General features: G+C 42.7%; 1 protein-coding gene across 1 annotated transcript in view; it reads left to right on the top strand.

The window, feature by feature from the left end:
• Positions 1-682: 682 nt before the first annotated feature.
• Positions 683-16,582, top strand: part of ARID3A (AT-rich interaction domain 3A) — a 40,433-nt gene continuing 24,533 nt past the window's right edge. The window contains exons 1-3 of the mRNA XM_075264525.1: positions 683-729; positions 7,122-7,733; positions 9,270-9,513. Coding sequence (XP_075120626.1) covers positions 7,378-7,733; positions 9,270-9,513 — 600 coding nt within the window. The 5' untranslated portion in view covers positions 683-729; positions 7,122-7,377. The remainder of the gene's footprint in view (positions 730-7,121; positions 7,734-9,269; positions 9,514-16,582) is intronic.

Below are 16,582 nucleotides of genomic sequence, written 5' to 3'. Positions count from 1 at the left end.
AGGACTACAGAAAACTAAATCCCTATGTGTCATGAGAAATAAAACAGGGCCTCATATGCTTTGCCTGAGTTGCCCAAAAACTGGATATGTGAGGTGAAGTAAAGCAGATTACGGAGAGGTTTGCCAGATTCCGTGTACGGTGCGGACACCGCCATACGCAGAGATGTTTATTTGTGGCCTGAAATATCAGTTTCTGATTTCAGAAGAAAGAGGGTGTTAAGCTAGGCTATAAAAAGCATTGGCAGACATACACGGAAGTAATACACAATTGCATATAGATTTATTTAGAATACTCTTTATACACGAGTAACCTGTTATTTTTTCCATTTCTCTGCATCTAGCCAACAGCTGTCGCCAGCACACCGCACGCAGCTTGTAGACAAGACGTTTGTTTACATTTTCTCCCATTCAGAACAGTAGTTGTCAGACTACCCCTTATATACATAGAATGCACAGCAGGAGCAGCGCGGCAGGCAATTTGAAGACATACCCTTAATTAGTTGAAACTCCTCACTCACTCGCGAACACTTACACACTGTTCCTATGTGAACATGTTTGTAGACGCTCCCTTTAAAGGCTAGCCCTCCCGTACTCTCTAGTAAAACGAGGTTGGAAGTTTGCCGACTCTCCCTGGATTGCGGCCAATCAGGTACCCCCTCGCGTGGTGGCTCCGCCTTCCGCTCAGATCCCAAGTTTCTTCTCCGAGAAAAAGCAGCGGAGACAGTGTGGGTAAGAGTGGGGGACACCCGGGGCTGCCCGTCGGCGGGAGCGGGAAAGTTCATAGCTGGCTCCTTATATTCTGTGAGGGGGTCACTGTAATGAGTCTGCTGAGGGTTATGAGATAGTGTTGGGGGAGGGGTGCTGGTAAAGGATGACGTGGTTGGGGGGGGAAGACTGGGGGTGACTGGAGAGGACGTAATTAGTGGCTATAGGTGTCAGTCAGGGGTATTTTGGGCAATGCCAGATGGCTCGGGTGTCCGGTCGTGCCAGGGCTGTGCTGGGCAGCGACACATGTGATAGGGTGGGGTTGGGGTATGGTATACACACACAGTATACATACAGTATGGAGTAAGAGGAGGTTCCGCCTGGTACTAGTAATACTGAGAAGTGCCCGCTCTGAGGCCTGCCTCATGTTGTACTATGTACCACCCGAGAAGAGGGCAGTGGAGGCCTGGGCTATGTCATCTGCTCAGCTGGGCCCACACTGAGTGTCATCATTGGAGCCAGGTTAGCCAGCACAGAGGACTACACTGAGACAGCCAGATACTCATAATGTTTCCTGCAGCATGTCTATATTTACCTCAGTAACATGGCTGTTGGAGGCAAGAGCTTACCATACCCAGGCCGTGGTGTTATGTTTTATGGAGGTGCCCAGGCCTTTCTATGCGTAGTAGTAATGCCATGTGTACAACTGACTACTTCTGGGCAGCAACCATGGACCTCCCATGTCGCCAGTCAAAGGGGAAACCTAAGTTCATACAGTGTCTAACCTTTGGTTTGGCATTGATTGATGACTTAACCTTGTCTTATTATTGCACACCTTACTCTTAAAGGTGTATATATTATCACAGGTAAGTGTTGAGGGGATTGTGGCCCAGTGGCTTGTATTAATGAGCCCCACATGGAAGTTCACGCCAAGTGCCACTTTACTTGTGTCTGCCAAGACTTGAATGTCTTCTATTGATTGTGCCTCGTGTCCAAAACAAACCTCCCTTTGTGCCAGAATGGAGCACTGACCCTGTGTACAGGCACACTTTGGGGAGTGTCCCCTCCCCTCCTCCTTGGTAACATTCAGTAGCTATGGCAAGGGGGGGGGGGGGATTCCAGCTGCTGTATTAACCCATTGAATGACTAGTCTATATCGATTTTGTTACACAGAATAGTGCAGGGGAACTGACTAGTTAGGTTGGCCTCAAGCAGGATACACCATGCTGACTTTCTGAATACTGGAAGCAAGAACTTTCTGTAGGGGCAGGCAGTCACTTCTCTGACTACACACTAGATAAATGTAGATGATCCAAATATTCAATATAAAAAAAAAAGTGGAGTGAGAGCGTAAAGAGGTATTCTGAAGGGTTTGTTCTTAACTGACTTCTACTTAGTACCTTGTTTTTAAAAGTGCTTCAACAACTCTGTATGGCCTACTGCTTTACTTCTAGTTTGCTGACTACCATGGCACACAGTCAGTTAATCCAGTCTATCTGCTTAGATAATTAAGAGCTAATGTCCATGGGGGAGGGGGGGTGTACAGCCCCTCCCTCCATTAATTCACCCCCTCCCCCCCTCAAATCCCAGGCCTCCCACCCAATCTCCTGTTGGTGTGTTTGTTTAATCTCTGAACACCCAGTGTGTGATACGGCTTCTGTGCATGGATCTACTCTGCTGGTCAGTGGAACTATTGGGGGTACAAAGAGCAGGGTATATATGGGTAGCTTTTTTTTTTTTTTTTTAGGGGGGTTGTATGACTTGATGTATGTTGCTTTCTGCTCTATTTTGGGAAAGTGGGAGGATGGGGACTTGCTACAGACATGGGTTCTTTCTGTCTGGTGGACTAGACCTTGTGCTTTGATAGTGACTAATATTTAACCTTTACTTGGCACAGGAACGTTGAGGCAGCGGTGGTATTAATAGAGAACATTTGTTGCAGGCCTTTTACACTGTATAGTTATGTCAGCTTTTCTGGCCTTTTTGTAGGAAATTCATTGAAGCCCACTCCCAACGGATGGGGGAGGGGAGGTTTTTTTTTCTCTCTCGCTCTCTCTAATTTCCTCCAGTTTTAGTGAACTTGCCCCTTGTACATGCTGAAGTCTAATACTTACTCCTGTGATCTCGGTGCAAGGTCTCAGTAAATAGTTGTGTAAAGTTAACTTTTTTTTTTCTTTTTGTATGACTGGCGTGGAGTTATCTGCATGGTTCATAGCACAATTCTTTTACATGGCAACTTTCCTTCCTTTTGTCTGTTGAGAGATATATATATATATATATATATATATTATATATATATATATATATATATATTATATATATATATATATTGTTTTTTTAACACTTTATCATAAAGAAATGACAATTTTTTATCACACCTGTTACATATCTAGATTGAAAGCGGTCACCAAAAAAAAGAAAGTAACAGACCTTTGTATAAGAGCTTGGTGCACATTCTTGAGTTGCAGTGAGGTAGTGGAGTACAGTAGCTGAACACAGTGGAATGGCACTTAGTTGCTTATCAAGTCACTCAGCTATCGGGATGGTCTGACAGATTGCAGTATGTGTGGCAAAGCATGATATTGATATGCATTTATTTATGTGCTGTTCCTCTTGTAGATACTATTTTCTACTTTCTGTTCCTTCTTTTAAAAATCCTTTAAGCATCATATTGGTCTGTACTTATTAAATAAAGGGGATGATCCCTTTTATAATGAAGGTAAAGAGGCATTTGTCTGAGCTGATCCAGTATCGCCTGTAGCATTACATGATAGCAATTACATGTGCTGGACTGCCCATGCTGCAAGCTGTCTAGATACAGAAGGACCCAACTGTGGATCCCCCCCCCTCTATGATGTCTATACGCCCTGAGAGAGTAGGGTTGTAGGCCCTAGACGGTTCTTGAAGCATTTTTGCAACTCTTCAAAATATAGGGAAAAATACTGTACTTGTAATTTTTTTGGTTAGTCAATAAATGTATCTCCCACCCAATGTACCTAAAACACTTCCCGTATTTTTTGGACTATAAGATGCACTGGACTATAAGACACACCTAGGTTTTAGAGGGGAGAAAACTTGGTAAACTTGGAGAAAAATGGTAAAATATTTAATATATCGGTGTTGTAGTTTTGCAACAGCTGCAAGGCCACATTGACAGGTGACCCTGCAGCTGTACGGGGATGCAGAGAGCGGTTTGTTGAGGGGTCAGGTGTACTTTTTAGTTATACCATTTTGGGAAATGTCTATTGCTTATTCGCCTTTTTTTTTTAAATCAGAGGCAAAGCGGTGAAAAACCCCCCAGCAGTTTGGCGCTTTTGATTTTGACGTTCGCCGTACAGGAAAAATTTTAGTAGACTGGGCATTTTCAGACACAGGGGTACCTAAGGGTATGTTCACACAGCGGAAAATGGATACCGCGTGTGAACATACCGTGCAGCTAGCCACAACAGAATGCCAATGCAGTGGACCATCATCCTGTTACAGCATTCTGCTCCGGATTAGGCCTGAATGAATGGGCCTAACTGGTAGGGAGTCTCACGCCGCAGGTGAGTCAGCCGCGGCAAGATAGGTCATCTCGCTTTTTTTTTCCTCTTACTAGCTAGCAGAAAAAAGAAGCGAGTGGCTCCCATTGAAGTCAATGGGAGCTGTTTTGGCAGGCGGATTTTGAGGCGAATGCCGTGTCAAAATCCACCTCCAAAAACTGTGTGATCATAGCCTAATGTGTATGTGTTTTCATTACATACTTATTTAAAAACATTATTATTATTTTTTTTTTTTCAATATGGGTTCTGAACCTGCAATCATTGTAAATCCTATAGACGGCAATACCAGTGTATTGCTGTCTGAGAGATTCTCTACATTACTACTGCGCTGGTCATAGACCAGCCGCAATAGTAATATTCCTATGACAAGCCAGGGAGCCTTCAGTAGGAACCGGTCGGCTCCTGCGACCTCGCTGTGCAGGAGCTGCACTGCAACTTTACAGGTATGAGGCTGGACGGGACTTTAAGTACTAATGCCCACGGTCAGACTGAGACTAGATGCAGGTGTGAACAAGGCCTGAGACTTCAAACACTATAATGGGGTCTCTTGTTTGTCCACTATTTTTATACTGAAACAGTCAAGAGAAAAGTCCTCTATGCAGGACTTTTCTCCCTGTTGAATTTGAGGGGTTTCTGTAGCAGTCCAGCGCAGATGTCCTGAGGTGTTTTCCTTATGTACATGTTACTTTAATGTATGCATAACAACCAATAAAAGTGGTTAATGTGGTGATATGTAGTCACTTTATTATTTTAACTGATTATTTTACATTTAACCAAACCTTCTTGGCTGAAGTGATGAATTACAATGTTTAGGAAGTACAGAGTTTTCATCAGAGTTTGTGAAATAAAAAAGACAATGTTTTATTCAATGAAAAAACAGTTTTAATCTTTGCATTTGGAAACACATAACCTCCTACTTATTACAACATGGCAAACTGCCATGGCATGCGGAATTACACAGTAACCCAGGCTTCTTGCAGCTACATTTTCCCCTGCAGTAACATCTTTTGAAACCTTGAACACCTGTGATAGATTTCCTGGCACATTCAGAGAGAGTCAAAATTACATCTGCAACTTCCTCTTGTGAAATGAAATTCTTCTCACAGATGGCAAATCTCATATATCTTTGTGCCAATCTCATATATCTTACCATCCGCATCCACCTGTAGAATGACCCCAAGAATGTTCCTGGAGTCACTTCTTCCCCTGTCAACATCAGGAACAGACAGATTCAAACCTCCATAAGGGCTAGTTCACACGTGGGCAAAGGGGCAGGTTTTGACAGTGGATTTCGCTTCAAAATCCGCCCCTTTACAATGGTGGTCTATGCAGACCGCCGGGCTTCTTTTTTCTGCTAGCGGCGGGCTGCTGCTAGCGGAGAAAAGAAGCGACATGTCCTATCTACCTAGTGGCAGCACCCTCCTAGTTCGGCTCATTCATTTGAGCCGACATAGGAGGGGAAGACCGCGATGATCGCAGCAGGCGGGTTTTGACCAGAGAGAGAGCCGCGGCTCTCTCTGTGTCAAAACCCGCGTGGACGGTTCACATGTGAGCTGACCCTAAAAGGGTGCATTCAGACTACGTAACGCCGGGCGTGTATGAGAGCCGTACACGCCGGCATTACGGCAGACTGCCGAACACTTCCCATTCACTTCAATGGGAGCGCTCGTAAACGCCGCTGTTACGAGCGCTCCCATTGAAGTGAATGGGAAGTGTTCGGCAGTCTGCCGTAATGCCGGCGTGTACGGCTCTCATACACGCCCGGCGTTACGTAGTCTGAATGCACCCTAAGAGTGATATTTATCATCTAACCAGAGGGTGCTGGATATTATTCAAAATAACAAGTTAATGTGATTAATTCTGTAAAATCTAAATTATTTATCACATTAACCACCTTTACTGGCTATGTAGCATAATTCCTGCTTCTTATGCATACTACCCACATTTATCAAAGTAACAGTAACTTACACATGTATGAAATCATCAATAGCCTTTCCATGAGATGCTTCTGTATAGCATTGTATTTAGTTGTGCTTCACTTGGCTACCTAGCAAGTCAAAGGTATTTTGCAGTATAGTAAGGCCTCAGACTCCTATGGGTGCAGTGTTGGAAGTTGTATTGAGCCATAATACTACAGTGTGTGTGTGTGAGGCCTTTCTCAGTCATGCATCCTAGACATTTCATTGTAGTGGTAGATACGTGCCAATGTCTGATTCTATTTGAGTACATGAAGTCACCTGTGTGGCTGTGTCACTTATCTGTTGCATAACTCCTTTTGGTCAATTACGAAATGGTAACTATGTATAGTGCTAATGTTGTAGTAGTGTAAAGTTAAAGGGGTTGGCCACTGTCAGACCAATATTGAGTCAAGTCTTATTGTTTATATAATAAAAAGTTGTACAATTTTCCAATATACTTTGTTATCAATTCCTCACAGTTTTCTAGATCTCTGCTTACTGTCATTCATTCTGTTACTTCTAGTGAATATAACTCTGACCATGGTCCTGTGACTTACAGTCCATGGTCAAGTGATGGACACAGGTGCACAGCTCATTAAAGTCACAGCATAGTAATCCGATATCTGCCGGTAATGAGTTGTAACCTATGGATATCACATGACCATGGACTGATTTTTTTATCCACTGGGAATAAGCAGAATGAATGAAAGCAAGCAGAGATCTAGAAAACTGTGAGGAATTGATACAGAAAGTATATTGGAAAATTGTACAACTTTTTATTATACCAACAATGACTTGTCTCTCAATATTGGTCTGAAAGTGGCCAATCCCTTTAAGTTCTCTTGATCTATTTGCTTTTAGTTGTAACTTTTCTGATTTTTTTTTTTTTTTTTTTTTCTTTCTCCCCCTCTAATAGAGTTCATGCTGCAGTCACGTGGTTTACCACCAGTCTAACTTGGAGCAAAAAAAGTCTTCGATCTGGTACATTATAAAGGAGGCATAGATCCATTGCCATGCAGAGATCTGCTGTTTACCCAAGCTGAAAATTTATCACGGACTGTCTGCTTGACCTTCAGTGCTGCTGGACCCCGCAGGTCTTTATTGGATAGTTTCAATACACTCAGAAGGTGGAGGAGGCAGCACGTGGCCCCCCTCGCCCGCCTCACCGCGCAATGAAGCTGCAGGCGGTGATGGAGACTCTTCAGCGCCAGCAGCGGGCGCGGCTGCAGCAGGAACTCGAAGCAAGGCAACTTCAGCAGGACTCGGTGGGTGCTCCTCCTGATGGAGGCTATCCTACCAATGGTACTGAAGATGGGGAGCCTGAAACTTTAAAAATGCAGCGAGCACAGGCTGCAGCCCTTGCCGCCATGAGAGCAGCAGCTGCTGGCCTAAGTCAACAGACAAGTCCAGCTGCTTCAGAGGATGAAGAAGATGATGACGATGGGGAGAGCATGCCATCTGAGGATGAAAGAGAGAGGGATGGGGAAAGTGAGCGGTACCAGGATATGGGCTCAGAGGAGGATGAATTGTGAGTGCTTGCATACTTAAAAGGATCAGTTTTGTTTTGGCTTTTTCACTCCTCACTATGCTTGAATATTGGAAGGCTCTGCACCTCTTATGTCATTGACATGTTTTTTTCTGCAGTTCCTAACTTTGTTTGCACACTTTACCTCCTGTCTAAGGGTCAGGGTCCTCCATGTAACACAGTTAACTAAACACAAATGTAGCTACAATAAATGCTCACAGATAGGAAAACCTTAATGTAAGGGATATTTGCTGCCATATTTCACATCAGTTGTATAGGGTAGTATTAGATGACTATTTAGCACTTTAAACCACACAAAGCTTTTTCAGTTTACTATCTAAACTGAGAACTGGCACATACAGAAAACTGATCTTTAGACCTCATACAGCCAAAGCCAGGGGAAAAAGTCTCCATTTGAGTTGAATTTGGCACGGTCTGTTTTTTTTTTTTTTTTTTTTTTTGTTTTTTTTTTCTCTCCTTCTCCCCCTCCATGTACTTTCATATGGTTAATGTTTTGTTTTTTAACCTGTTGCATAGGTTAAATTGATTGAAATAATGTCTGTGAGAGAAGCTTTTCATAACTGTTGTCTGATTGTTTTGCTAGCCAGTTATTTCACTTGATTCAATGGTATTGGCTTTGGTATCCCTCTTTATCTAATTTCAGCCTGGCCTAGCACTTGCGTGTTTTCAGTTGGGATAGAGAATTAAGAGTTGTTTAGTAGTGGTTTACCTCTCGTTAAATCTAATATGTGTAATGACGCTTCTTTCTTCTGATATTTGCTTTTTCCCCATCACAAAAATTGAACAGCGAGGCTTGCAGGCTCCTTGTTACCATAAGAGCATGCAGTGGTTTAAAAAATCTATATAGTCCCCTCTCAATGGGTACGGTCCCTGATTTTCCTAACCTCTGAGCAATACTGCCAATCAGTGTCTGGGCAGTGATGCTCCATTCATCAAAGACTAGTGATTAAAACAGAGATCACTTCGTTGGGTGCTTCTACGTCTCACTTTTGCTCAATCCATTCTTCGCTTTGGCTGAAAAATCCGCAGCAAAATCTGCAACAACAAAAAAGCTGTCTCTCCACAACATGGGGCCTCAGCTTTTTGTATTTTGGATCTAAATATTAGATCTACTGCTCTACTTAACATATGTAATTGTGCTGTCCTGCAGTATAAAGTGAAGTAGTAAAGTGAGCTGTCCCTTGGATGACCTAGTGATACAGTATGTGCCAGAAGCTGGCATCAGGCCTGCGTGTGTTGGCAGTCAGTCAGAGGCGGTTAGAAACCTCAGACAGATAGAAATGTTCCAAATTGAAGGCATCATTGTTCGCACTATATGTGCCAAGTTATGTGGTTTATCTTGCTGAATCAACTTCTGACTAAATAGTCTTTGACTTTAGTTTGTTTTTGTAGCTGATAACTTACTTTTTCAAAATACACATTGAATATATGGGTAGTTCTATCTACTGCTCATCCAGGGAATGCTTTGAATAGAATTATTTATTTATTTTTTTACTTTGTCTTCATTCACCTTTTTAGGAAGGGGAAATGGGATGAAGATGATTTTGAAGAAGAAGATGATTATGATGATATGGAGGAGGGACTTGATGCGAGTGAAGCTGGCAGACCGGTCAAAGGGGCTGGTTTGCAGTTAAAGCACCCTGCCCAACAAACCTTACCATCACGCCCATCGGGTGCGACTGAGCGGCCAGGACTGCCACAGAATGCACATCCTCCAGTTCAGGACCATGGGGATTGGACATATGAAGAACAGTTCAAACAGGTGTGTAACTTGTTTTGTATTGAGTGAATTGGGAATCTTGTATCTTGCAAAATTCTAAAAACTTCTTTTTCGGTACAGTATTACTGGATTGTTCCCTCAGGTTAAATCTGTCCATATTCTCTGCTAAGGCATTTTGACTTTTATTGTGACATGCTACCTCTCATTTGAGGTGAATCTTGGAGCAGGAGAGCTGCTACTTCAGTAATTTACACTTTGTCCATTCTGCATTCACCAGTCAGTTGGAGTGGCCACCATATAATGTTGCAGCTTGCAGTGACATTGATAGTTATGGCTGGAAGGAGCTGTTTGCCGGGAATTTCATAAGCTGGACCTCCTATCAGCTTATAATTGGCCTGACTTATTGTCATGAGAAACCCTTTTAGTTAGTATTGCGTGCTGTATACTGCCCACTGGGGCTTTATCACTCTTTGGTGGAACTACTAGCCTGCAAAAGTGGAGTTAAAGGCTTGAGATTGCTTGGCAGTAAAATCTAGAAATTACATTTCATTTTCTGCTATTTCTGGGTGGGGGGGGGGGGGGCTCCATCTACCTTGAACTTCTCTCTGCTCTATTAATTTAATGATATTCTTTATATTGTTGTTGAGTGTTTTAGTTCTAGACTGTTTGACGCCCCCAAAAATTCCCTTTTCTGAAGAAGGGGGTGGGTTTGAATCAAACATGTTTAACATTTGATGATTCTTTTGATCTTGTGATGAAATTGTCATGCAGTCGTTTTTGATTGTAAATAATGCCTTAGTCGCATGGTATCATAGTCAGGATTTTAAAGCATACCTCCCAAACATCCTGGATTTAGTGGGACTGTCCTGGATTCTGGGTGCTGTTGTGGTTGACAGAAGGTATGTCCTGGCTTCAAATTATCTGAGTTTAGAGGATGCAGTTGAGGGATTACAATGGTGAAGCAGGGAGCCGTCTGGTTCCCTGTTTCTTCTCCAGTAGCAGAAGGCATAATATGGTGAAATTGTTTACACTGCACCTGCTAATCCCTGAGGCAGACTCTGTGGGGGTCACCAGAAAGGAGACTTACTGTGGGGGGGTATTCCATGTCAGGATGATTGAAGGGCTGTTATACTGTGTGGGGGCATAAAGAGAAATGGATGGTAATGGACAAAGTGGAAGTGGGTGATGCTAATATTGCTGCACATTATGTCCCTCTTTTAATCTTTTGAAAATTAGAAGGTTACAAACATGAGAAAACCATCTCTCTGAACACAAAAAGGACTCTCTCTTCCGCCCCCTTAAAGGGTTGGTTTGTTGTTGGCCGAGCTGTAGAGTTCAATTGGGGGGGGGGTTGGGGGTTGTAAGTTTCCGGCTGCAACTTCAGCATTAAAATGACTATTTTTAATTACAGAATTATTGGTATTGTATTAGATGCATACGGTAGTTTGAAAACAGCAAAAATCACTGGCTTTTTAATGAATTAGTGAATCTTTACTGCATCAGATAGATCATGGCTGTCAGCCATTTATGAAGGAGTCGGTAGTTTGGCCTTTCAATTCCACAGCCCTGGTTGTTGAAAATGAAGAAACTCTAAAACAGCTTATACACTTCTTCAGAGAGCTTTCCTTTGAGCACTTGTTCAGCCAGCAGCTGTTTTGCCAGACACTTCCACACATTTGCACTTGACTCAGCCATGTCCGCTAAAGTGAAAAGAAAACTGTTGCCAGACTCTTCAGAGGATTCTGGCAGTTGATTATATCCACGAGCACGAGAGTCGGGCAACTGAATGCCAACTTGTCTCAAAACAGGCAGGTTCAGCCACTTGCACATCTATTCTTGTGTGTGGCCAGATTCAGGATCTTTTTACATGAAGCTCCTCTTTTAACCCTTGGTGATCAAAGATCTAGCATGGTTGTCAGTCGACTTTTCTTGCCATTACATGTGGTAGTTTGTCCCTGTCCCACATAATGACTGTCATTACTACAATTGTTCAGCCTCTACAGGTTGCGTATGTTGGCAGCACATCCTTGGCTTATAGGGGCAATGTGCAGCTCAGAAACTGTGGCCAATTTTGGGGCATTTGCAAAGGGCAATGGTTGGGAATAAATGTTCGCACAGCCTATCATTATATATAAACCATTGATTCTTGGTGGCTTCATTTTATGGAACCCTTGAAACCTTGTTTCTGAATTATGTACATTTCAATCAGATTTATGACAGCTTCAGGGAATGCTCATTAGTCCCGTTTTGTCCAGTTACTTGTTTCCCCTTATAGCTGTATCTTGCATTGTAACTGTGTTGTCACACTGTCGTTCTGCCTAGCAGCAGGTATTGCGTGACTAGATCCTTGTTTATATCACTCTGCTTCCCCTCTCCTCCCCTGATAATGCTTCTCTGTGTGGGTTTTTCTCTTTCACTTCCTGTTGCTGGGGATGGGGGGGGGGAGGGAGAAGGGTGTGACACTGCTGGGGTGGGCACAAAAGGGGCAGCTGGAGGTGTATGTTTCTATGCCTACTTCTCCAATGAAAGAAATTTTCTGAGAGAAGTCCTCAGTAGTTGATACCTTTCAACTACTGAGGACTTCTCTCAGAAAATTTCTTTCATTTCATATCCACTGGCTAACACGGTACAAGGATATATATTTCTACTTCTCCAATGCTAACAGTAGGAGTTTTTTTGTTTTCTCCCCTCTGTAGCAGTAAACTCGGACACAAATATATACAAATACTGTTGGACATTGTATTTGCAGACCTCAATTTCACATGTAAAATGGGATGCCTTTAATTGTGCTTTAATAGTCAATTTGCTGAAGGTGGGCTGCTATAACAGTTCAGAAACGCAAAGTACAGATATGCACATGTTCACTTGTTATCTACATTGTGTGCATTTTTATGGCAAGTCTCATGTATTTTGCCAGAGATCAAACCTTTTCAGAATTCCGTCACAGTAGATCATGGTACAATGTCTGTCTTGTCAAGTTCTCAGCTTATACTTCCGACAATGAATCTTATGGGCTTGCTGTGTTGTTGTTTTTTTTTTGTTTGTTTGTTTGGTTTTTTTTTTAATGTAAGGCCTAAACATTTCTTATGCTCTAAACTTGATGTAATACAATAAAAAAACATTTTGTATGTGTGTGTGTGTATATGTGTATATATATATATATATATGTGTGTGTGTGTGTGCATATAATATCTCTATATACAAATATGTGTGTGTGCATATAATTTTTTCACTCTTGTAATTAACACTTAACCTCTTTTTACTGGTCAAAATATGATAGAAATGATTTTCAGCAACCTCTTACATTGAGCTTTATGGCAGTTACAGGTGCACATATGTTCCCACCTTCCCCGTAGAGGTTATTTATACCCAACTCCCCCCTGAATATGTCTGTCTTCTGTCAAGGGAGGGGGATTAGCCGGTTGCACCTGCCTCGCTCTGTCTGACTTTTTGTATAGCTGAGATGCAATGAAAGAGGAGTTGGTGTTACTGTACATGTGGGGGTTGTTCTTTTGTCTCTGATGAATGCCAGGTGGAACGTTAAAAGTTTGTTTAAAGAAGCGTGTCTGGAGACTGTAACCTGTTTGTGTTATGTAGATTAATGTAAAAAGAATATAACCTGTATAGTGAGGTTATAAAGGGGAGGGGGAGGATACTCACTCTCACCTCCTCCACATGTAGTATTCATGAATCTCTGAATTCTATATGCAGCATTTACAGTATAGAAGGGCGTATTTGCATGGCCGGTTGTTGTTTTTGTGTTTTTTACACTAGAATAATGCACGGAGATCTGTGGGAAGGAACAATGTTTTACTGTCTGTATGACCTCAGCTAGTATTAGCATATTATATAATGGCTGCTTGTAATTTCACATGGCTCAGCATCACAGTTAAATGTTAATGTGCAGGTTCTCTCCAGGAATCATGGTTTGGCTTCTTGCCCGCCCGTCTGGTGATTGTTTCCCGTCTTTGGTTTGGGTTTGAGCCATGTTCTATAAACCTTAATCACTAGAAATAACTCATTCTCATACGCAACCGCCAGCTCTTATTTCAAGCGAGTCACAGGTTACCAGAGTGTCTTGACTCAGATTTTTGGCCAGTGGTTTAAAGCACGAGTTGAAACGGTTCATAAAGATGTGAGTAGCTACGGCGAAATTGCTTTACATGGGCCTGTCTGTACCCATTAATGTAATAGTTTGTCTCAATGGTTAAGAGCTCAGTCAAAGAAGGAAAATGTTACTCTTGAGATTTGTCGGTGCTCCTCTCTAGTATCTCTCTCAGTATATACATTTCTAATGTCTGTTACCTTACTTGCTTGGATGGTTGGTTCCTAGTGCTAGTTAATTGGGCTTCTGCGAAGTCTGTAAAGAACCATGCTACAGATGTAACAGTGCAGTTCTTCCTCCGCAGTTATCAATACATTTCACCTACTGCATTACTACTATCTTGCTACATTCATTCTCCATCTTTGGCTGCATACCTAAAAAAATCCTTTACTGCATGTACTGTAGCTGGCCCAAAGCATGTGAATGCCTAAACACATCTGCATTTCATGAACTATTCAGAGAAACAGGGGAATAATAACAAATGGTGCCCCTTCTTCCATTCTTCTTGGAAAGCTATCCTAGGGGTGGACATTTTAAACGAAAAATTAACCTAAACTGTCGTGACTTTGTGCACGTTGATTATATTGGTTCAATTATTAAAGGATTTGTGAGCTTTTACCAGCAGTTTCATTCTGACCTCTTCAGAACCGCCAACACACACACACACACACACACACACACACACGCCTACCCTACGCTTCAGCGCTGGTCCTCTCCAGATTTCCGGTCAGGGAGCACTGAGGCCTGTGATTGGTCCTCAGTCACGTGATGTCATGATTTGTTGAAGCCCAGTAATAGACTACAGCAGTCCCTGGCGTTATTCAGAAGGACAGCAGAGGCCTTAAATGCATGAAGACCTGCATTGGAGTGTGTGTGGGTGGGGAGAATAAGGAGAAAAAATAAATAACATTTTTGCCCTTCTCCTATGGGCCTCACCTAATTATACTTTGGAGTCTGAGGAGTCCTCAGATTATAACAGTTCCGACTAGGAATTGTGATGATGAATCTTGTGAGGTTTACCCAACACATACTCGCACTTTAAAAGGGTTGTGATCACCATTAATTGTAATTGAGATAAAATGCCCAGTTAATTGAGATTTTGATTTGAGTCCTAATTGCCTAGCCCTGGGCTATCCACTAATTTTTTTTTATCATGAGTTCATGGATCTGTATCCAGCCATGAGTGAGTTAGATGTGGTAAGATACCCCGAAGTAAAAGGCATCTAGCTGACATTAGTGTTTGCTATGATCATGGCTAAATCAGTTTAGGGTAAATGTTTTTACATGACCTGGAGTGCTTATATTGTGTGTTGTAAGTAGTTGTGAAACTGACTGTTTCCACAGATGCATATGATTATATTTTATGGACTCTTTAAATATGTGGTAGAATAGACTTCTGGGGTTTTGTAAAACTTGAAGTTAATAGTTAATTTTCTTGCCATTAATTCAAGATCGCGTGAGGAAGTGTTAAGATAGACCAATGATCAAACTTCCTTTGTGGGCGAAAGAGCCACCAATATAAAACCCTACATGCAGACTTGCATAGTTTTACATTTATATTTTATTAGTTACAACTAAATTTATACTTTTTTGTGCAAGTACCGTATTTTCCGGACTATAAGGCGCACATAAAATACTAGAATTTTCTCAGAAATTGCAAGTGCGCCTTATAGTCCAGTGCGCCTTATATATGGATCTGTCCTACCTCTAATGAGAGTTGCAGAAACTCAATTTGAAGCTGTCTCTTCCCCAATACAACTGGTTGGGTCTTGGTCGTGCTGTCGCTGGTCTCTCCACCACGCCGAAGTGACCGCTGTGTGACTGCTGCACTCTGTGGCACGATGTTAGGACAGCGTCCGGCCATGTTGGCTGCTGGCCACGCCCCCTCGCTGCCTTACGTGTTCTTCACAGCAGTCTGTTGTGTGGGCAGGGCCTGGGCCGCAGTCCCGCCTAGTTTGTGTCACACTGGAGAGCTGGGAGCGCATCATCCCCCGGAGCTGCTGCTGCTTCTGTCCCCTGTGTCTCACACAGAACAGAAGCAGTAGCAGCTCTGGGGGATGTTGCCTTCCCCGCTCTCCAGGCAGCCGCGGGCAGGAGGTCTGTGGGGGTCTGTGCTGAGGGCACCGGCATTACTGGCAGTGGTGTTGGCTCTGTGCTGGGTGCCCGGGCAGTGCTATGAGCCAATCAGAACGTCTGCATCAGAGCAGGCCCCGCCCCTAAGACGTGTTAAGCCCCGCCCAGTTTTGGTAAACTTGTGGGCCCCGCTCACACAGCAGCCCAAGCCTCTGCCCACACAGTAGATAATTTTAAAATGGTCAATTTATAAGTAGCTCAACCCCTATACAAGTGTGAGCACCCCTGCTGTAAATGGTTTGAGCACTACGGTCACCGTATACAGAAGCTGTGATATGTACAGCTCTGTGTGCAGCAGCCCAGTGACATAACTGTGCTTCATTCAATATCCAATGTACAGCGTCTTATAATTCAGCACATCTTATAATCTGGTGCATCCTATAATCGCACCCTATATGGTGCGCCTTATAGTCCGGTGCGCCTTATATATGAACCTAGATGCCTTAGCAGGCATTTTTTGCAGGTGCGCCTTATAGTCCGGTGCGCCTTATAGTCCGAAAAATACGGTAATTGCCAGAAAATGTTTCTAAATGACTCTTTGCATATCATGTTTTCATATCTAATGAGCCACTATATTACTGTCACTCTTCTGGATATTGGAAGGATGAATCTCTGGTTTAAGCACTACAGAGGTTAAACGGTAACTTACACTTTTATTGATCAGAGTCCTCCCTGTAATTGGCTGTTATAACAACCCTGTCACTGGTCAGAGGCAGATTTTCTTGTTTGTCTTCTGACTGTTGTGTTAGTATTTTATTTGCATACAATATCAGATTATGGTTATATAGAATATTTGTGCAATGCTGATATTAGCAATTGTTCAGAAAATATTCCACCTTCCACAATCCATTCTTCAGTTAAAGTGCTGTAACA

This window comes from Leptodactylus fuscus, chromosome 1 (assembly GCF_031893055.1).
Source record: "Leptodactylus fuscus isolate aLepFus1 chromosome 1, aLepFus1.hap2, whole genome shotgun sequence".
Lineage (NCBI taxonomy): Eukaryota > Metazoa > Chordata > Amphibia > Anura > Leptodactylidae > Leptodactylus > Leptodactylus fuscus.
Note: the sequence above shows the minus strand (reverse complement) of the source record. Positions and strands in the feature narration are given on the sequence as shown.